Source organism: Carcharodon carcharias, chromosome 20 (genome assembly GCF_017639515.1).
Source record: "Carcharodon carcharias isolate sCarCar2 chromosome 20, sCarCar2.pri, whole genome shotgun sequence".
Taxonomy (NCBI): domain Eukaryota; kingdom Metazoa; phylum Chordata; class Chondrichthyes; order Lamniformes; family Lamnidae; genus Carcharodon; species Carcharodon carcharias.
In genome coordinates this window covers 13,628,729-13,652,055 of record NC_054486.1, presented here as the reverse complement: position 1 = coordinate 13,652,055, position 23,327 = coordinate 13,628,729, and the positions used below count along the sequence as shown (strand labels likewise).

Below are 23,327 nucleotides of genomic sequence, written 5' to 3'. Positions count from 1 at the left end.
GAGATAATAAAACCGACTAAAAGCATTTCCCCTACAACTCTTACATTTTGATGAGGCAAATTAAGTCTTGGTTAACAGCAACCTTTGAGTACCAGATGTGAAGGAGCAACATTGTATCTTTCAGTATGTGTCATACAACTCTAAGTTATTCATGTTATTCATCAGAATATGTATTCTTATTGATATAGAAACTCCCACAGTAGATATAATGTAAAATGAAAAAAAATTCTGCTCATATCAAGCTTTAACATGTCATTCAGGATCTGGAAAGTGCGTTGGCAACAAATTAACTACCTTTAAAATACAGCTACTAGTGAATGGACGTGTAGCCAAAGAATTTTAGTTTTTAATCTATCAAGTGCATTAAAAAGTGGGGGAAACATCCAGTGACTCTTTCAAAATGACATAAGCGGTTCAGAAATCTCTAATCTTTAAATCAGTGCAAGCAGAGAGCGTGGTTTTTTTTCAATCAGGCATCGTAAGGAGCAACTCTCAATTGTTGGTGGGGATCGTAAAAGCAAATGTTAGGGCAGGCATTCTGGGATGTGAAGAGGCAGAGAGACGGGGAAACACATCAAAGAAAGTAAGAGCGAATAAATAGAAGATAAGTGAAACAGAGGGAGAGAGGAAGTGAAACAATGTCCAGATGAAAAGGGACCACAGAGAACGACTGTGAGAAAAACAGATTGCAGTTAATTTTATGCAAATCATGAGTTTGGGCCCATGTACTTTTTTTCCATTTTCATATGTGTAAAAACAACCCACAGGAGAAGTGATAGAATTTGTTCCCATTTTTGGTGTAATAACCTAAAGTAGCCTAATATGGTGTAGGAAACGTGTACCATGTCGAACTTTAATCATGCATGGCGGCACTGCATCATTCTACTCATCGACAGAAATGTATTATTCGATAGTGCAGAATCTGTGTTCAATCCCATCACCCAATCACAGCAATGCATTGTCACAACCTTGTAATGTCAACATGTATTTATTACATTCACAAACGTTTATTAACTGTTGAAACATTTCATTGGTGTTCTTATTCCCAAAAACCCAAACATTAAAGTTACACAGCTCATTAGCAGCACCAAGCAAGTCTGGAAATTGCTTTGAAAAATCTTTAAAGTCTTAACTTCAAACCTCACACTAATTGGCCAAATTGAAACATGAGGACTGAAGTGGCCGAAATAATTGTGGTCAGGCAGCTTCTTAGAAGGACTTAACCGATGTCCTACATTACAACCCATCTTACTGCCAGACACCCATTAATGGAACAACACTAATTCCATAATATTATGGAGTTCTTAATAAGAATAAGAGATCTTTGAACAGCTAGCAGTGAATTCATAACATGGCTTTTGGTGACCACGTTATACTCCACCCTTGGTCGACTGCTATGTTCAATTAGCTGTGGGCAGGATTTTATGTCCCACAGGTAGGTGCGCACCAGAACCAATCAGGCATAAAATAGCCCGTGATGATGTCAGGTGAGCGTCCTGAGGTCATCGCACGATATTTCAGCCAGCGGGCATGCGCACGAGTTGGCGGCGTGCCTCCTGATGTTTAAGAGGCCAATTAAGGCCCTTAATCAATTAATTGAAAGCAATTTTTCGCTGCCCGTCCAACCTTATGGTGAATTGGCCAGGTGGCCTTTGGATTTTTTAGGAAACCTCATCCACGGGCGGGATGAGATTTCCAACAGTAATTTTTTAAAAAGTAAAAATTTTTAGACATCAGTTTTAAGATATCCCTGTTCATGCGATGGGGTCATATGAAGGTTTATGTTTCTCTCATTTTTGAAATCTTTATTTCTGTTTCTACAAATCTCCAGCTCCCTGACTCAGGGAAATTTCAGTGCTTGCTCCCTGCGCATGCGCGACTTCTGCGCTCGCACTCCTCCCACCCCCAGCGCTGAGGTTCTCAGCTCACGTTTCATGCTACCTGACTGTTAATTGGTCAGCTAGCATAAAATCGAGGCCGATAGCGGTCAGTGGACCGTTTCCTGGCCACTCCCAGGGACTGCCCACCCGGTGACTGGAAAATCCTGCCCTGTATATTTTTTTTTTATCCAACACTGCCCTGTTATTTGTTTTAAATCCCACTGAACTCACTGACATAAAGCGAGCAGTATCTGCCGAACAGCATGACTGGCTGTGCAATGGTGCATTTCACTGTGGTAACACACACGTACCACTCAACGTATTCTGCCAACCTTTAGCTTTTTGATCCATCAGTGAATCGTTGTTTCTTCAGAGTTGTTAAGTTGTTCTAGAAACACATCCTGGCAGTTGTTTTTGTCAAAATTTAAAAAGAACAACCTTCATGTATTAACAAATGCAGAATACCTGCTGAACTGGACTGGCAGTTGTATAGTTGTAGGTACATGATTGTGGGACCAGTTATAAATGATGGTTACAGGAAAATAATATAGGACCCATACTTTGTGATTTGCATAAAACTATATTTTTGCTTGAGGTTGCTTATTGTGTTTGAGTAGTGAGAAGTTCTGTAAACCCACTTTGTCTGGTTTTGATTTTTCTGCCTCTTTTTCCACCTAATCCGAACTCCAGATACCCAGATTTCGAATTCATCAGTGATAACTCCATCTCGTGGTCAGCAGGCCTGCACAACCGATACACGGAGAATTCGCTGCGAGGCGTGATTCTAGACATCCATTTTCTGTCTCAGGCAGACTTCTTAGTCTGTACCTTCTCATCACAGGTACGACAGCTAAATAAATGAACAACGAAGCAACAAAAATGAACATCTTTGCGATGCCAAGGCACTCGATATACTCAATAATTTCAACATTTTAGAAATAGGAAACAAGAGCTCCTCATTTCTCAAAGGATGCTCTTTCTACCATTATGGGGCCTGCAGATACCAGTTAACAACATCCTCCGTTGACATTCCTCTGCATTGGGGTGACAGGCGATGCACTCCCAGCTAAAGCTTGATATCCCTGAACTGGTTTTGATCAACTGATGGGAGAGGAGAGGGATTTTCCAGAACATTTTTCCCTCATTAGGCCTCAATATTTCCCCCCTCTTTTTTTATTTGCTTCTTTCAAGACTAGAGAGGGTGGAAGGGAATGAGGGTGACATTTGTCGTCTTCACACAAACCTTTTTCCCCCTTTGGGAATAGTAGGGAAGTGTTAACAGGCTGATTATCAACCTGCCAAATGCAGCATGAATGCTCCTTCTGTGGCCAACATGTCCTGGAGCGGGATTTGAACCTGGAACTTGTGGTTCAGAGGCAGGGACACTATCTATGAGCCACAAGGCCTCCTCTCATGTTGGTGATGGTGGCAGAGGAGTAGGAAATGTCTAGTCATGATACTGCAGCCACCGTGAGCATGGGGTGGACTCGATGGACCATTTAATCTTTAGTATGTTCGGGCGGGTTTGCATAGGCTTGAAACCGGGAAAATCGGACACGTTTTGACAGCCACCAATTAGTCATCACATATTACAAAGCGTAGTCACATCTGCCTTGTTCTGATTGAGGAGTAGGATAGGCACTTTGGTATCTGGGGAAAAATTCTGCCTCTTTTTCCGATTGCAGTTGGGATTTGTATGGCTTGCTCATTCTGGACACTGTATGCTCAAACCAAAACTGTTTCATACAATTCTCCACCTTCAGGCTAGAGGTTATGTGGAAAGTTGGGAAGTAGATCTGCTATTCTTGTGCTATATACTTTCAGATGAATCGCTATATGCGCCTCAGTTGCACTGAAAGTATACAGTTGCTGGAATGAAGGATTTGTGCTCTTCCTATGATTTAACGTAACGCCCTGACACGTCCTGTACCATCAACCAACCTATCATGCAACAGGTGACAGCTCACCTGTGCTTATTATGGATGAGAAGGACGCCGAAGGCAATATTTTATTACAGCCATTTATAGTTAGTTAATTGTGATTTTGTAAATTACACTCTTGAAGCTGTAATTGCTGATGATTAAATCAGATTACTGTGGTGTAACTGGCAGTTAGGTTCATAAGTGAATGTTGATTTACTCTAGGGATGGTCATGTAAAAATGAGAGGTAGAATTCTTTGTAACTGTTGATTGCGCCATTCTATAATGCACAATTTTGTTTAGTGCGATATAAAAACATTGATCTGTTTAATAATTCTGGACCGGGCTTTATCAGCAGGGCTTTAGTTTTGCTCTGGCGCACAAATTCCTGTTCTCGAAATCTGAACCACTTGAGCTATTAATGGGCAGTAATCAGGAGCCAGTCCTTTCCAAAGGATAATAATAACCTGGAAGTGATTGCAAGACAATTGTCTGCTTGAGGAGCTGAGGTGACAGTGTCAACAGCAAAGAGTACCTTGTTAATTGTGTTAACTGTTAGTTTTGAAATTACTCCTCCTTATTTTTGAAATCAATCCTTCATTGTTTAAAAATGAAATCTGCAGCTATGAGGAAAGGTTAGATTGGCTGGGGTTGTTTTCCTTTTATCAGAGGGGGAGGTGAGGGGATATTTGATTGAGGTGTACAAGGTTGCGAGGGGCCTGGATAGAGTGGGTGGGAAGGGCCTATTTACTTTAGCAGAGAGGTCAGTGACTAGGGGGCATGGATTTAAAGTGATTGGCAGAAAGATTAGAGGGGAGATAAGAAATTCTTTTTCACCCAGAGGATGGTAGGGGTCTGGAACTCACTATCTGAAAGGGTAGTAGAGGCAGAAATCCTCGACTGGTTTAAAAGGTGCCTGATGTGCACCTGAAGTGCCGTAACCCGCAGGGCTATGGACCAAAATGCTGGGAAATGGAATTAGGCTGGGTGGCTTCAGCTGGTGCGTACACAATGGCAGAGTGCCCTCCTGTGCCATAAAGTTTTCTATATTTTCTAAATATCTGAAAAGGAAGAATGTGCAGGGATGTGGGGAGACAGCAGGGAGGTGGCAGTATGTGAATTGCTCCTTAGGAGAAGCCAGCATGGACACGATGGGCTGAATGGCCTCCTTCTGTGCTGTACCGATTCTATAATCCACCCTGTAAACTCTCTGTGCTTGGGCGGCAATTCCACTTCATTCCCAAGCCACAGGAATCTGCTTCTTTGGGTTTCTCGGTTTGTGAGGGAGCTGCTCATCCATTCATCTCAACCCTTGTATCATGACCATGGAAATGATGTTGGTTAAGGCATTTCTCTTCTCGAATGTCCTTTGGGAGGGCTTGCCAAGCTGGGCACATTCGGTAGCGACAGAGCATTGCCCTAGACTTGAATATGTCATGGGTCTCAGCACAGCACTCTCTGTATGGGGGCTGGTGGGGGTGGGGTGGTGTTGGGGTGGGTGGGGGGGGGGTGTTGGGGTGGGGGGGGGTTGCTGTTGATACTCATGCAATGTGCATGCAACTGAGGAAAGAAAAATCATACCCTGTACCTGCTTCCCCCCCCCCACTGCCAACTGCAATTTCATGCTTTAATGCCCCAATTGAACAGTTTACTGCAAACAGAGAGGGACTTTGGGTATCTTGCACCCTTGTTCCTGGCTACTGGTTGGTTGTCATGGTTTTCATTTTGCAGGGTGTATTTGGACCACAAAATAAAATAGTCCCACTGTGACGCCATGATGTTATGTTATAAAACATTACACAAAACGGAGATGCATATATGCATGTCATGAATGCAGTAATCTCTTCTTGCATACAATATCAGTAATGTTGTTGAGGCCCTGTTGCTATTTCCAGCAGTGCGCCGATGATGCCATGCTCCCGTCAAATACTTGCTGGAGAGCATGAACCAGGGTGTGGGTTTTATCTATCAGAGCAGTAGAAGGGGCCTGCGATCTGAGATGTGAGGGAGGAACCTTGGATTTAGCCATCTCAGTATCATTAAATACAAAAGCAAGTAAGAGCAGATGGAAAATCAGGTGACAGGCTCCCATCAGGTGAACTGTTTTTTTTTAAAGCATAGATGGGGATCTCAGCCTGTGATAATTCATGGTCCAGTTATCTAGAAGCTGGCTTTGATTCTGAGTATTGGGAAAGTCAAAGGTACTGAGGAGAAGATATTGGGTGAAGGAAGAAGGTCGCAGTCTGAGTGCTGCTTTCCTAGGTTCCCTGTAGGAATGTAGAAGTTCCTTTACGTGGTGCCCTTTGTCAAAGTTAATAATCAGTTTTAAAATGTGTCAAAAATTGCATCTTCCACAAGTTCTGTCTGACTGACTTTCCCAAAGTCAGAAACTCAGGGGAAAGCTGAATGCTTTAACCACTAATTTTGCTAAGGAAGCCCTCTCTCCGTGTGCCCCTATAGAATCTTAATGATGTTGTTGCCTGGTCATCGAATGAGAAAATGCTCATGAGAACCCAAAACCAAAATGCATAGTTGAAGAGATGGTACTTGATGCAATGAAGTAATCCAACAACGTGACAATGCTTATAATTTATTCACTGTGCATACACATACGTGCAGAGCAAGTCATTTGATGATCTTGTGAAGTCAAGAGCTGCCGCAGTCTTTAATCATGTTTGAAGTTTCTTAAATTACAAATTTAAAGCAAGCGATTAAATGAAATTCAGGAAAGAGTGAGGGAATTAATAAAGAGGCGGGGGGAAATGCTGCAGAACAGTCACTTGCTGTCAGTGACACTGTACTGAGTCTCATCAGAGCCTGAGATTTGCTGCTGTTCAAGACACATTTATGCCAGTTCTTATTTGAAGAAGCCGTCAGAAACAATGCACGTTTCGTTCTTTTAAAGCACAACTACCTGAAAGGATTGAAATATGACACTAATATTCCTGTCAAGCCTGAGAAAATATCTGAATATAAAATGCAAGCACTCAATAGGGCTGCTGTAGGAAACTCAAAAGAAACATGTATTGACAAGGAGCTTCTTCAGAAATGTTACAGATTTTTCTATAGGGAAGATGTAAACAATAGAAGGAACAGGGGAGTGGGACCAATTGGATAGATCTTTCAAAGGACCAGCATAGACATAGTGGATAAAATGGCCTCTTTCTTGTGCTGTATCATTCTATGATTTTATGGTATCATAAACGTCTGGCACCCTCAGATGCCCAATGTGCTGACCTAGACTGTGAATGGTGATAGGTAATTACAGCCAGTTCTTGTTCATATCCTCATCTGATCTCTGCACACATACAAGATCGAGTCGTGGTCAATGGGTTTCAATAGGATTAGGAACCCTGACTGGGGGGTCTTGACAGGGTGGATGTGGAGAGGATGTTTCCTCTTGTGGGAGAATCAAGAACTAGGCGTCACTGTTTAAAAATAAGGGGTCGCTCATTTAAGACAGAGATGAGGAGAAATGTTTTCTCTGAGAGTTGAGTGTCTTTGGAAGTCTCTTCCTCAAAAGGTGGGGGAAGGCGAGTCTTTGAATATTTTTAAGGCGGAGCTAGATAGATTCTTGATTAACAATGGGGTGTAAGGTTATCAGGGGTAGGCTGGAATGTGGGGCTGAGGTTACACTCAGATCAGCCATGATCTTATTGAATGGCGGAGCAGGCTCGAGGGTCCGAGTAGCCTACTTCTGCTCCTAATTCGAATATTCATATGTATCATTGATGCCCTTTAGAGAAGGAAATCTGACATCCTTACCCAGTCTGGCCTACATGTGACTCCAGACCCACAGCGATGTGGGTGACTCTTAACGGATCTCTGAAATGGCTCTGCAAGCCGCTCAGTTCAAGGGCAAAAAGAGAAGCTAAAGCACCAATTATCCTGATAAAACATGACACCGAGTTTTTTTTATTATTATTTATTGTTTCAGTTTTACTTCAAATTCAAATGGAAACCAATTTCTGACCATGGAACTCACAATCAGAATCAAAGCCACTTCAACAAATCCTATTATACAGAACATATATCACAGACTCCATAAAGTCTGTATCGCTAATAGAATGGCGCTTACACCGAGTGCATGTTTCAAGTGAAGGAGTTCGTATCTTGTTTTGCTTAAAGCGAAGAAAGAACTTGGATTTATATCTTATATATTGTTCATGACCACAGGATATCCCACAATGAGGTACTTTTGAAGTGTAGAAACTGTTGTAAGGTAGATCCTGAGGGCTTGTTTAGATAGGGTATCCGGCGTGTTAATAAAGTAGCTGCAAGCAGCAGGTACGCCAACAGATTTTATACTTTGGAGAGTATTGTGAAGGGTCGGCTATGAAGTTGGCATTTTATTTATGAGACAGCTATAAGCTGTAAGTACCATATCAGAAGAAATGATAGTAATATCAGAGAACCTTGTGGTGCCGCACTAACACACTGTAGTCATTGAGTTCCAAAGTTCAGAGTTTTCCTATTCCACTTATAGCTATTTTTTTCTTTGAAAGTCCCTATTTCTAATCTTAGTAGTGTTGTAACTTTGCAAAATAAATTATGCATGCAATCAAACTTAGTATCGCCACATTCTTCATTTATGCACAGAAATAAATCCACTGAGATATGCAGCATATCCACTAATAAAAGTCCATTTAAATAGTAAACAGCAGTTTACGTGGATTTGACTGCCACATATCTTTTAGGTGACTTAATCTGTAACCAGTGAATTATTGAGGTATGTTTATCGCTGATCTCTATGAGATTGTCCATAAGCTATGGAATATGCCCATCATTTTATCCTTAGACGTGAACACGCAAACTCACACTTTGTGCGCTTGCTATAGAGAGCTTTCGCTGCTAAGTTCCCAAATCAGTTTTAAACTTTCTCTCGGCAAGTGACACACAGACAATCAAAGAAACCCGAAGGTACAATAATTATTCAGCAATAAGTCGAAGTTAACCAACACTGAAATTGGCCCTTTTGTTAAGCAATCTCCAGATAGAAGAATTTACCATTAGAACCTTAATGTGGTGCTACACAGCAATAACTTCAAGCAGCTAACACAAATACAGTGACTTGTGATTTAATGTCACAAATGCTTTGAAAATTATACACTGAACACGACACATTAAGTCAATCACTTTATACCTGAGGCTAAGTCATGCAAAAAAAATTGGAAAAGAAAGGATCTGATTGATGAAATTACTTTTCAGAATAAGAAAAATTGAACCTTGAATAGTTCCTTACATGAGGTGTACTTCATGTAATTAATGAGTTTCTCTCCCCTATAAGTTTTCATGCAGGGATTGTCATTCGTGACCATGAGTCCGAGTCTGATTATTTTCTACAGTGGACAGAAATTGGTAATGTGTTGGCACCTATAAGAAATTGCAAGGTGGGTTGATGGATGTATTCACTTGTTGCAGCACAGAGAAATGGGATGTGAGCTTACCCCCACAATTCTGCAGCATTGTAGTATTGTCACTGGGCTAGTATTCCAGAGACCAGAGTAATGCTCTAGGGACCCTGTTTCGAACCCGGCCACAGCTAGTGAAATTTGGTGATGGCGAAATTTGAATTCAATAGAAATCTGGAATGAAAAGCCTGATGATGACCATGAAATCATTGTCAATTGTCATTAAAACCCATCTGGGTCACTAATGTCCTTTAGGGAAGGAAATCTGCCGTCCTTACCTGGTTTGGCCTACATGTGACTCCAGACCCACAGCAACCTAGTTGACTCTTAAATGCCCTCTGAGAAAGGGATGGTCAATAAATGATGGCCTAGACAGCGATGCCCACATCCCATGAACGAATTTTTTTTAAAAGTGAGCAGTGGCTATTGCAGAAAGCAGGATGTGTGCTGCCCCAGGGAGCAAAATGACCAGTCATCAAACCAAATCCTCAGGCTGTCGCCAGAGCAGTCCTGGCATGGCCTGGCAAAACCCAAAACTGTCCACTGTTAGATGTGATTCCGCAATTGGGTGGCACTTGCTGATTAATCCTGATTGTGCTAATAGCTACACTAACAACCAGTTTAAGGTAATCAGTCAAGCTCATAACATGTCACATTTACACTTGCTGGAAGCAACATACGTTTATACACGAGGACCCATTCTCTGCAAACTAAAGAAATATACTCAAGCCTTGTGCCTTTTTTTTGAATTACCCAGGAGCTAGTAGTTTCCCATTGTTTTCTCCATGGCAACCTCAGCCAATCAGAGTCGACTTGTCAACCAGTCAGCACCTTTTTCTCCTGTAATATAAATTGTTCTAATTGTTTGAAATTTGGCATTGTTACGTTTGGCCTGATGAGTGCAAGCCAAAAAGTTTCACCAACATTTCTCTCTTTTCAGCAATGTTCAAATACTCAGTAAATCTGACAGCATCTGTGGAGAGAGAAACAGCGTTAATGTTTCAGGTCAAGGACCTTTGTTCAGAACTGAAGGAAGGTAGCAATGGGAGCAGGAAGGATAAAAGGGAAGGTCTGTGATAGGGTGGATGGCAGGACAAATAAATGACAAAAGATTTCATGGTACAAAAGGCAAAGGGAGTGGTAACGTTTGTAGTAAGGAAACAATGGTGTGGAAATCAGAGGTCATGAGCAAGTGGCCAGAGGTTGAGTGATGGTCGGAGTTTGCGGAGGGTGTCTGAGATCACACGGGTTCAGAGATCGTGGGAGGGTAAGAGATTGGGGAAGGACAAGTACAAAGGTGGACTGGAAAGAAATGGTCCTGCTCCTCCCAGCCCACAAGGTGTGCTGTAAATACACTCCCTTTAGGAATCTGGCGCAATTATACTTTTTCCTATCAGGATTCCCAACCCTGGAAAATCCAGCCGTCATTAGCTAAAGATAAAGAGCCTGGTGTAATCGAGGTATGCCATCTCCTTAAGAGATTTCCATGACCAAGTGCCTCCTGAGAACAGATTGATCACAACCCATCTCTCTTAACACTTAAGGCTGGAGTCGAGTTAGAAATGTTAAAAAAGCCAACCCAAGCTCACCTGCACTTGGGGTTAAAGTTACCCACACAGGCACATGGGAAGTCAGAAATAGATGAAATTATTTGGTGTTCTTGAACATTTTCATATATTTCTGCATTCCAACATTGTTAAGTGTTAAATTAGTTCAAGCATTCTTTCGACAGTTGGACGCTACCCTGTCTCAGCAGAAGTAGAGCTTTGCAAAGGCAAGTGAACTGACCTATGAGGACCATAAAAGTCAGTACTAAGGGCACAATGAGCTGGAAATGTCAAATGGTGGTGGCCAATTCCTACTTTCTTGAAGTTACTGCTGTATTTTTTTTTAACAGTGGGATATAAAGTACAACATTTCACAAGACCATTACCTGCCCCATCCACCCTTAAAAACAATTCAATTCTTTGCCACCTTTGACCTGCTTCTCAAGAGATATTTTGTATTACATATTTAATATTTGCAGTAAATGCACTGAATGACATAATTCCATCGTAACATCCTCATATTTAGAACTTGTTTTAAACCATTTTTATTCTTTCATGGGATGTGGGCATCACTGGCAAGGCCAGCATTTGATGCCTATCCCTAATTGCCCTTGAACTGACTGACTTGCAGTGCCATTTCAGCGGGCAGTTAAGAGACAACCACATTGCTGTGGGTCTGGAGTCACATGTAGGCCAGACCAGGTAAGGACGGCAGATTTCTTTCCCTAAAGGACATTAGTGAACCAGATGGGTTTTTACGACAATCGATGGTTGTAATGGTCATCACTGAGACTACCTTTATAATTCCAGATTTTGTTAATTGAATTTAAATTCCACCAGCTGCCATGGTGGGATTTGATCCCTCACCCCCCAGAGGATTAGCCTGGGCCTCTGGATTACTAGCCCAGCGACATTACCGCTGTGCCACCTCCTTTGGAAGCACTTCCATCAACATGTTCTCAGTTGTTCTCATTTTACTTGTTGGAAGTGAGTGAATATTTTCTAAGATGGCCCTCCCCTGTTAAAGTGCTTATGACAAACGCATGAGAAGCGATGGAGCTTTCCTTGATCTTTTCCAATCTATTTATTTTTGTGACTCATTCAAAAATCTGTTTATGGCAGTTTTGACAAGTATGATTTTTAAAAATCAATCAAAGCAAGCATGCCCCATTTCTCACATCAAGTAAAACGGCTGCAGGTTTCTAGAGAAATGCAATTGTTGAAGCCCCCAGGTGGAAAAAAAATCCCATTTTTCTTTTCTTGCAGGATGCTTTATGTAATATACAACTTTAAGAAAGTAATTCCAGTTTATACACTGGACACCTAAATCCAACAACAGATGGCCAAATTGGTATTTTTCTTTTAGCTGCTATGAAATGTGTTGAGCTGGAGGTAGTTTTGTTTTATGGCCATTAAACAAAATGGGTTATAGTAAAAAGAGAAATGAACACCATCTCAGGTTGAAAGCTTTGCTGCTTCTCCTTTGTTCTCTGTTACTAGGGGTACACAAAGATCAATACAGATAAAACGAAATTGTGTGGACTCTGACTTTTGTTTTAATGGAAATACTGGTAAATGCAAGATTGGTTTTCGGAGGGGAGGGTACTCATTTCTATACCTAAAGCTTGTGGGAAGATTATACGAAACTGACCAGTATTACAAATTATGAGGAAATGGAAAGTAAGATTTTTTTGGACTGATTGTCTGTTAATGCCCTTGGTGTGTTCAGCCTGTTCATAAAACCTGATTTTATCGGGTTGGAAAAACATCCAATAATCATTTGAAAAGCAGTAGGACATTTATACCACTCATGCCAAATACACAGGAATGCTGAAATAATGATAGAAAATGCCCGAAACACTCAGCAGGTCAGGCAGCATCTGTGGAGAGAGAAGCTGAGTTAATGTTTGAGGTCAATGACCTTTCATCAGGATTGGAAGAAGTTAGAGGTTGAATGGTTGATAGGCCTCGAGGAGGTGTGAACAGTTACAGCAGAATCATCGGCACTTTATGCATTACTGTCATGATTCCCGAGCCCTGGAAATCCCAGCCACCGTTAGTTAAAATGAAAAAGCTAGGTGTAATGGAGGCATGCAACCATCTTAAGAAATTTTAGTGACTGACAGTGTCTGACAACAGGCTGATCACAAGCCACCTCTGTTAAAACCTGAAATGGGAACCATCATCAGAGTACAACAGCTGCCATCTGAGAAAATGGAAACATTTGTTATGACCTAAAGTTGGTGAGCTCAGTGTAAAGGCTGTAAAGTGCTTAATTTGTAAGATGAGGCGCTGCTCCTTGAACCTCCGTTGAACTTCATTGGAACAACGTAGGAGATTGCGGACAGAGGGTCAAAGTAGGTTTGATGATGGAACGCAGTCGCACTTGCGAACTGAAAGGAGGTGTTCAGCAAAGTGATCACCCAATGTGCGTTTGATCTCCTCAAGGTGAGCAGCGAACAGAGCATACTAACTGGAACAAGAACTATCTGAAACTGAAACAAGGTAAATCACTGTTTCACCTGGGAGTGTTTGGGGCAATGGGAAGGGAGGAGATGAAGAGTAGATGTTGCATCAGTTAAGGTTGGTGCACAGCTTACTCTGTGGGGTCTAAAGCTTAGCTTATGTGTTATGGACCAATGAAAGGGATGCTTGGGATCACCTCATTGGGAATATTAGCAAACTCAGATTAATGGTCAAAGGCCCTGGAGCAGGCTAATTCCATCAACGACAACCTCTACAATGGCTCGGCCACTTTTATTAGATGGAGGATGGCCATATAGCCCCAAAGAATTAGCTACTGGGCCGTGACCTACTGGACGCTTATACCTCCTCCACAAGGCCACCTGTAAACGAGATATGAAGATAGCGGCCATCGGCGCTGACAACTGGGAGACAGTCGTCAACAGTGAGGACCTCTGGAGGCTGTCTGTTTGGAGAGGAATCAGAAGAGGTGAGGAGAAAGGCAAAGCTCAGCTAGCTGAGATGAGGGCCCAGAGAAAACAGAGGCCAACGATCAGCCCACTGCCTTCGTCTGCAGCGGAGACTGTCTTGCCAGAGTGGGACTCCTGATCTACATCAGTCAATGCTTAACGCAGCGTTGATCACCAAGTTACAAACCATCATCTCCAGCGATAGAAGGCTGCCAGGAGTCACAGCCATGAAAACCAGCTACTCATATATGAGCCGTCAGTTCCTGTGACAAGAACTCTATTGCTGCAAAAAAAAATACACTTGTCAGCGAAATAATAATAAAGAAATCATAATCATCAGTTCAACAATATGTCAGTTAAGATCAGACAAGCATTTAAAGGGTGTCAACTGTAAAGGCAAAATTAAGCCAAATTCTGATTGTCCAAAGAAACTGTCATGAGAATCAGTAAAATCTTACATTTATATAGCGCCTTTAACATAGTGAAACATGACAAGGTGCTTGATAGGTGCAATTTAACACCAAGTCAGGGACGTAGCCATTCAGACAGTTGACTGAAAGCTTACCAGTTATTAATGGAAACAACGCAGGGTGAGATGAGGACAGTGCATCGTTCAAGTAGTCGTGCCATGCAGGTATGATTTTAAGATAGAACCTTTCAAGGAAAACCTCCCCAAATACATTGTCGCAAGCTAATATGATGTGTACCTTGCGGCTCATATGGTCTGAATGATGGAGCAGTACTCCCCTAATTTCATGTGGTACTTCTCTCAACTACGGGCTGTCATTTTTCTGACTGCCTCTTGGTGTCTTTCCTACCCCTGAGCCAGAATATTGCCGTTTGCGTGGGGGGTGGGGGGGGGGGGGGGTGGTGGGCCCGCCATGCCGACGCGCAAAATAACGCGCGGTGGTGTCGGGCGTGCGTTCCCAACGCCATCGCAGGTCATTTTGATATTTCGTTCGGCAGGCGCGCGCCAGAAGTGGCTGCGTGCCCGCTGAATTGTCAACGGCCTATTAAGGCCATTAAAAAACATAATTAAAGTAGTTAAACTCACTGCCCGTCCAACCTTAAGGTTGTGGGGGTGGGGGGGGGGAATCTCATCCACGGGCAGGAAGAGGTTTCCTGAAGGTTTTATAAAATAATTAATTAAATTTTGCAAAATTGGCTCGTCCATGTAAAATGGCGGCACGCAGCCGATCGTGGGCGGTGACCGGCTCCACACCAGCTCCCACCCAGCCTGCCTGACAAAAGTAAGATTCAGCCCCTGTGCTCTCACTATGATTAAAGAATTCATAACATTTGGAGATCAGATTGAATCAAGTAGATTGACGACATTTATTCTCTCCCTTATGTATTGCCCCTTTTTGGACTTTCCTCTCGAATGTCTCAAGTTTGTTGTCATATTTTTCTTCAATCATCTTCAAATGAAAATCGTATAGATTGCCATTCTATAATGATTGTTTCTTTTGTACTGTTATAACTGCAGAGACCAATAACGTTTAAAAAAGATATTTGATTTCCCAGTGACTGACTGAAAGGATCACATAACAAGATATCGAGTTTTAAGACTTTTACGATAACAAATTAAAAGCATTATTGACTAACAACTTGTTAGTAGGCAATTTATACTTTAAACAACAAATCCCCATGCAATTTTTAACATGACAATCACACACCACGGTTAGGCTTTACACTGTCCCTTAAGTGGACGCTTCATTCTCCAGGAACCAGTCCAAAGCTATTCTCAACTCCTGATGGCTTGCTTGCATGTTCATTTCCCAGCTGGGTAACTCTTAACCCAAGAGTGACATTCACTGTGACAGTTATACTTGAGGTTTCTTCCCTCTAGCTCAAGCTAGGCGAATCTTCCAGCCTCCTTTAAATCCTTACAAACTCAGTCTCTTCAACCTGAGCTTGAGCTCCCATCCCCTGCATGGTGACCAATAGAGTCAGCATTTTCTCTGCTCCTGACCACAGGACTGGTTGCCTCTATCTCCTGCTCTTTGTCTCTCAGACGGCTACAGACTGAGTTGTGTCTGTGAGGTTCAGTGATGCCTTGTGAAACCTGCAACTCGATGCCACAATGGCTTTCTATTGACCTTTCCCGTCTCAAAGCCCATCCATGACAATGTGAATCACAAGTGCCTTGTATCCAGGTAGAAATGCTTGTTGGCTATCTTCTAGACCCCCAACCCTATACTGTCTTGGAATTAAACAGACAGCCTGAAGTATAACCATTTATAAAGCCTGACATTCCTAAGACTTCCCTGTGAGACTTGTGGACTAACAGTCTACCCACAATCAGCACAATTACACTCACCGTTGTCTACAGCTGTGAACATCTTGCACCTTATTCCCGCGTATCAACTGGGCCCTCATTTAACTTTAAACTACCAAGCCATCCTGACTTCTTGTCCAGCAGAATGCAGAACAGGGCACATGACTCCCTTCATTCCTCCATTTTACTTTAATACAGAGGGACATTCCAAAAACATATAAATATCATATAAACTTTGCACTAGTAACAATACAAATACTGCAATGCTGGTATATTCTCCCTAGCACTAGTGACTACCAAATTTGTTTTTATATTTCATTTAGTGGCAGCTCCTATCTGCTTTTTAGAAGTGGATAGAGGTGCCTGGTAACAAGAGGCCATGCCTGCAATGTATCCTTTTGTGTTGCGATTTGTCAAGGAGTGTTCTGTCAACAGCTGGTTATTGGGATGTTTCACATAGTGTGTAGGCAATTACAGATACCTGGGAATGAGTTTATGAGGAGAGATTGTAGAATTCCATGCCACTAGTTGGCGTTGAATTAAAACTCTGGGCAAGGAGCTGAAAAGTTGTCGTTCCCTCACACGATGCCACCTAATATTGGCAGGTCTGTAAGCCCTGGAGTGGGACTTGAACCCAGAACCTTGTGATTTAGAGGCAAGCGTTTGCCAACTGAGGCACTGAATAGAACGTTGGCTATATATATTTTTTTTTGCCATGGCCAATATCTAAACTGAATCCTTTTATAAGCTCGCCAAATGAATTTAAACACATTCCAAATGAAGCGTGTAACATTTTCGTTGTTTGTGTTGTCAAGCAGCGTAGCTTTAAATGGAGCATCCCCCAACAACTAATCTCTGTTTCTGCTTCCCAGGTTTGTCGTGTGGCCTATGAGATAATGCAGACTTTACACCCAGACGCTTCAGCCAACTTCCGTTCTCTGGATGACATCTACTACTTTGGCGGGCAGAACGCACACAATCAGATTGCAATTTACCCTCACAAACCACAAACTCCAGAAGAAATTGTTCTGGAGCCTGGGGATCTGATTGGAGTCGCTGGCAACCATTGGGATGGTTATTCTAAAGGTATCAATAGAAAGAATGGAAGAACAGGCCTGTACCCATCTTACAAAGTGAAAGAAAGCATCGAGACTATTAAGTACCCAACCTACCCAGAGGCTGACAATGAGAAGCCACAGTAGCTACAAAGACACTCCACGGTCTCTGTGAATGTATCTTGCCATAAATCTGGAATCCAGCCAACTTTTCGTTGAAACATTATGGTCTCTGCAGATGCATCCGTCTCCCTCCATTGTCCTGCTGTTGATCGTGTTTGGTTGTTTGCCATTAATTCACTGTAATCCTCAGTGATTGACGCTGCCCCCGTTGTGCAGGCTAGAGCATGAGCAAATGTGTGTTCAATCATGGTGCCTAACAGTCTTCGACCTTTAACCTTCTGGAAGAACCATGCCCAGCATTAGCACTGAGGTGCATTTGAACTCTGACCTTGAAACAAAGAGGTTGGTTGAACTTATCAAACGCAAGATTTGATCACAACGACTTGAATCCATTCCACAGCCTGTTCGAGAGTTCTCATTTTCTCGAGAAGTGGTAGAGTTTTTCATATCCGAGGGTAGACAAAGGAAAAGCCTGAATAATCCAGTGCCCATCGTCATTTCACAAGTTTTTTGTAAAAGCAAAATCATGGACAGAAACTTTAATACATAATGTTTCCAGACATTGTCTTTGATAACAAAAATAAATAAATCTAAATGAAACCAGTTAAGCAGACGTTTTTCATCTTAGTTGATTGCATGGCTAGGAGTAAGGTGGCATTCAGCTGCAACATTAGGCTGCAAAACACCAGACCATTTGTGATCTTCAATGTTTTAGCTACTTATTCCTCAGCTCACAACGCTTAAGACAGTTTGTTTATTTAGTCTCTTGTTATTAGGTTAATAAGTCCAGCATTCTCTAACATATGATCTCAAGCAAAATATACATTGTTTTTAAAATTCAAAATGAAATGGAAAACAATCTAATGTTGAACAAAAACAGAATTACCTGGAAAAACTCAGCAGGTCTGGCAGCATCGGCGGAGAAGAAAAGAGTTGACGTTTCGAGTCCTCATGACCCTTCGACAGAACTTGAGTTCGAGTCCAGGAAAGAGCTGAAATATAAGCTGGTTTAAGGTGTGTGTGTGGGGGGCGGAGAGATAGAGAGACAGAGAGGTGGAGGGGGTTGGTGTGGTTGTAGGGACAGCTCTTTCCTGGACTCGAACTCAAGTTCTGTCGAAGGGTCATGAGGACTCGAAACGTCAACTCTTTTCTTCTCCGCCGATGCTGCCAGACCTGCTGAGTTTTTCCAGGTAATTCTGTTTTTGTTTTGGATTTCCAGCATCCGCAGTTTTTTTGTTTTAATCTAATGTTGAATCGTTTTATGGTCAACTTAAATGGAGATGCATTTTTGCACTTCTGCAGTAGTCGTCATTCCTTCAGCATCCTTCGTGTTTTCTAAAAAAAAAAATTAGGTTTAAAGAGGACGCAAAATTGAGTCTCAAAATCTGTTTCCCTCAAATGGTTGGCTGATTTTAGGAGTTCTCGTTGTGTGTCACAACCTCTCCCAAGTGACCGTTTGCTTGTGCATGAGCCCTGACAATGAGTATTTGCCAGTTACTTGGTCACACTCAAGGCCAATGCTATAGCATTCCAGCAAGGGCCACAGGGTAATGACCAGGAGCAGAAAGCCTGGATATTTCCCTCCTTAGCCCAGGGCAGCTTACTTTTGACATGGTTGACATTGGTAAACTTAGCATAGAGTGGAATCAAATCCCTCCGGGGCTTTCTTGTTGCATATGGATGGCTCAATTGCTCACTGTCCTAATTGGCTGAGCCAAGATTTGAAACTTCTGTTTGCATAATCCATGCGGATAACACATGGTATTGCTCACGGCAGATGATGCATTGTTTCAACATTTTTTAACTATTTCATGTGATGTGGATGTCGCTGGCAAGGCCAGCATTTGTTGCCCATCCCTAATTGCCCTTGAACTGAGTGGCTTGCTTGGCCATTTCAGAGGACATTGCTGTGGGTCTGGAGTCACATGGAGGCCAGACCAGGTAAGGACGGCAGATTTCCTTCCCTAAAGGACATTAATGAACCAGATGGGTTTTTGTGACAATCGCCATTGCTGATTCCAGATTTTTAAAGTTAATGAACTTAAATTACATTAGCCTGAATCTCTGGATTACTAGCCCAGTGATTTTACCACTATGCCACCATTTCCTATGTGTAGCATGCATAGTTCTGCTGCTGTGAAACTATCTCTTCTCACCTGCCCCTTTGTGGCCACAGATTCTAACACCATCTGAGATCAACAGGCACTCAGTTACCATTTGATGCAGACTGGAGGTCTCCAGTTCGAGGTTAAAGGAAAAGTAAATAACCAGCTGAAGTGAATACTTTCGTTCCTTGCTCTTTTCTTTAATTTATTGTGCAGGTTTCACACTTTGAACTGAGACTCTCTAAATATTTATATTTGTTATGTCAGATCTCCTGCAGTGTTGCTCATGGTAAGGCGATGCTGTTCATGCAATATGTAATATAGTAGCGGGGCCACTTCTTGCAGTCAATGAATAAGCCCAACCGCATATTTTGTTGAGTATTGCAACATGCGTGACGTTTTGTGTTTGCATTCTATGATTATGTGCGTCTAGACTTTTACAGCGCAGGAGGCCATTCAGCTCATCGTGCCTGTGCTGGCTCTTTGAAAGATTTATTCAATTAGTCCCACATTCCCCATAAGTCTGCAATTATTCTCCCCTTCAAGTATTTACCCAATTTCCCCTTTTGAAAGTTATTATTGAATCTGCTTCCCCAACCTTTTCAGGCAGTGCCTCCCAGACACGACGACTCGTTTAGTAATTGTTCTTTTATCCCTTTCTGTTGGTGCCAAATATTTTACAATTGTATCCTCTGGTTACCAACCCTTCTGCCTTGGATTTCTTCTTATTTATGTCCTTCATCACTTTGAAGGCTTCTGTTAAATGCCCCCTTTCTCCTTGTCTTTAGGAGAACACTCCCATTTTCCCCAGCCCCTTCACATACCTGAAGCCCCTTATCCCCGGATACCATCTGAGTAAAATCTCCTCTGCACCCTCTCCGAGACTTTGACATCCTTCCTAAGTTGTGGGACTCAGAATTGGGTACAATCCTCCAGGCTGAGGCCTAACTGGTGACTTATAAAGGTTTAGCATAGCTTTCTTTTTTATTCATTCACAGGATGTGGGCTTCACTGGCTGGGCCAGCATTCATTACCCATCCCTAGTTGCCCTTGAGAAGATGGTGGTATCCTGCCTTCTTGAACAGCTGCAGTCCATGTGGTGTAGGTACACCCACAGTGCTGTTAGGAAGGGAGTTTCAGGATTTTGACCCAGCGACAGTGAAGGAATATTTCCAAGTCAGGTTGGTGTGTGTGTCTTGGAGGGGAACCTGCAGATGGTGGTGTTCCCACCTGTCTGCTGCCCTAGCTTCCTTGCTTTTTTTAACTCGATACCTCTCTATATAGCCAGGCACTCTGGGTGCTCTTCACCAAATGGACTGCAGTGATTAAAGAAGGTGGTTCAACACCACCTTCTTGAGGGCAATTAGGGATGAGCAACAAATGCTGGTCAGCGATGCTCAAGTGTCATGAAAGAACAAGAAAAAGGATCCCAATGGCTTTATTAGCAGCCTTATCAGCATTTCCTGCCACCTTCAAATATTTCTGTACATAAACTGCCAGGTCTTTATGTTCCTCCATCCCCTTTAATATTATGTCATTGCCTTGACCTCCTCATTAATCCTCCCAAAATGTTTCACTTCATGTTTCTCAGCGTTAAATCCATCGGCCATGTGTCTGCCCATGTCGCCAGTCTAATTATAGCTTCTTGCAGTCCACTACTATCCTTCTCACTGTTTGCTACTTTTCTGAGTTATGTGGATATGTCTGGAAACAATAAATCAGCGGCTTTCATTATTGTTCAAGGTTGTTTAGTTATGCAGTTAATTTTGCCTTAACTTTCTTTTGAAAGCTCAGCTTGAAGAATTAAGATGGTGATGAGGATGGTCCACGTTGCAGGTGGGTAGGTTGTAAGAAGTGTGCACAGTTGTAGTGGACATTTAGTGGCCTCTGGTAGTGAGAGACAGCGACCCTGGGAGTGGAGGTCATGAGGCGAAGAGAGGGGGTTGGCAAATTTGGGAACTCTGTGAGGGTAGTGAGGTGGATGAGGAAGGGATACAAAGGTCTGGTAAAATTAGGAGGGGGCTATCTTATCCCTTCATGGGATGTGGGCATCACTGGCTAGGCCAACATTTATTGCTCATCCCTAATTGCCCTTCAGAAGGCGGTGAGCTGCCTTCTTGCACCGTTCAGTGCATGAATTGCAGGAACACCCATGGTGCTGTTGGGAAGGGGGGTTCCAGGATTTTGACCCAGTGACATTGAAGGAACGGCCATATAGTTTTAAGTCAGGATTTTGTGTGACTTGTAGGGGAGCCTACAGGTGGTGATGTTCCTGTGCACCTGTTGTCCTAGCTGATAGAGGTTGCGGGTTTGGAAGGTGCTGTCAGAGGATCCTTGGTGAATTGCTGCAACAGATTATTGTAGGATTTGGAGAATCCTGGCTTTGGAAGGAATGGAATAGGTTCAAAAATGTTCTGGGGACAAAAGAGAAAAAGAAGGGACTGAGGATAGTTCTCTGGTAGACTCCACAGGGCGGCAATAGAAGCCATCACAGGAAATTTCCTTGCTATGGCTGGACAGACAAGCGTGGAAGCAGGTGGATGCAGCTTTCCTCAGCTGGACAATTTCAGAGAACCATTGGAGAGTTGGGAGATACTAGCGCTTGCAAGGAATTTGAAGAGGCGAGAGAGGTCAAGATGGGACAATAGTTTGCAAGGGCAGAGAGGTCAAGGGTGAGTTGAGAAGAACCCAATTGAGTCACTTGATTGGCCAATTAAGGGCCTTTTCCCACCTCCGTTGGCATTAACCTACAGCAGGAGGGGCCCTCCACTGCATGGGAGGATCACCATGTTAACACAATTGGCCTCGGGCAGGCTTCAGGGAGGGGCCCTCCTTTCGTGCACTCCTGGTGCCATGGTGGCACCCCCTGGTGGTAATGGCACTGCCTGCCCCCACCAAATCTCGCCCCCTCGTCAGCGCCTGCCTGACTGGGCCCAGTGCCCTCAGGCCTCACTTACCAGGTTGTAAGGGGATACGCCCATCAATGTACTCTTTTTCCAGGTGTAGCCCCAGCAGTGGCCACTGTTTCTAGTGGTGCTGCTGAGCTGATGGCCCTCTGAACGGCTGGCAACTCTTGGGTGGGAGAGGTGCATGGCTGTCCTTAATATTAATTGGCTGCTGCTGACAATATGCAGCCCTGAGTCTCACTGACCTCCAAAGCAGGTTTGCCCTTCTCTCCCACCCACCACTTTTGGCACCATGGGAGGGGCCCTTGCCATCAGCACTAAATTTGGCCCAGTGGATCAGATGACTGCAAGCTTAGTCAAAGTAGTATGTTTTAAGAAATGCCTTAAAGGAGGACAGAGAAGTTGGGAGGGAATTCTAGAGCTCAGAGCCTAGGCAACTGAAGGCACAGCCACCGATGGTGAGGAGACTAAAGCCTGGAATGTACAGGAGGCTCGTATTAGATGAGCGCAGATACCTTAGAGGGTTGTGGGCTGGAGGAGATCACAGAATTGTTACGGTGTAGAAAGAGGCCATTCGGCCCATCATGTCTGCATCGGCTCTCCGAATGAGCATCATGACTCAGTGCCATTCTCCTGCCTTTTCCCTGTAACCTTGCGCACTGTTTCCATTTAAGTGATCACCCAATGCCCTCTTGAATGCCTCAATTGAACCTGCCTCCACTGCACTTCTAGGCAGTGCATTCCAAACCCCAACTACTCCGTGTGTGAAAAAGTGTTTTCTCACCTCATGTGCAATTACACAGACAGGATGGGGTGAGGCCAGGGGAATTTGAAAACAAGAATGAAAATTATAAAATCAAGACATTACTTGACCAGGAGCCCTTGTAAGTCAGCGAGCGTAAGAGTGATAGGTGAATGGGATGTGGTGGAAGTGAAGACATGGGCAACAGAGGTTTGGATGACTTCAATGTTACAGAGGGTACATTGTGGGACACCAGCCAGGAGTGTGTTGGAATAGTCAAGTCAAGAGTTGACAAGGGCATGAACGAGGGTTTCAGCGGCAGAGGAGCTGAGGTAGGGGCAAAGCCAGGCAACATTACAGAAGTAGAAATAGGCGTCTTAGCGATGGCGCAGATATGTGTTCAGAAGGTCACCGAGGTTGCAAACAG

The 23,327-nt window shown here is 43.2% G+C and overlaps 1 protein-coding gene across 8 annotated transcripts in view; it reads left to right on the top strand.

Moving 5' to 3' along the window:
• LOC121292720 (alpha-(1,6)-fucosyltransferase) overlaps positions 1-17,750 on the top strand; it is a 748,838-nt gene extending 731,088 nt beyond the window's left edge. For all 8 annotated transcript variants that reach the window (XM_041215043.1, XM_041215035.1, XM_041215036.1 and 5 more), the window contains 2 exons: positions 2,571-2,721; positions 16,842-17,750. In XM_041215043.1, coding sequence (XP_041070977.1) covers positions 2,571-2,721; positions 16,842-17,171 — 481 coding nt within the window. In that variant the 3' untranslated portion in view covers positions 17,172-17,750. The remainder of the gene's footprint in view (positions 1-2,570; positions 2,722-16,841) is intronic.
• The last annotated feature ends 5,577 nt before the right edge of the window (positions 17,751-23,327 follow it).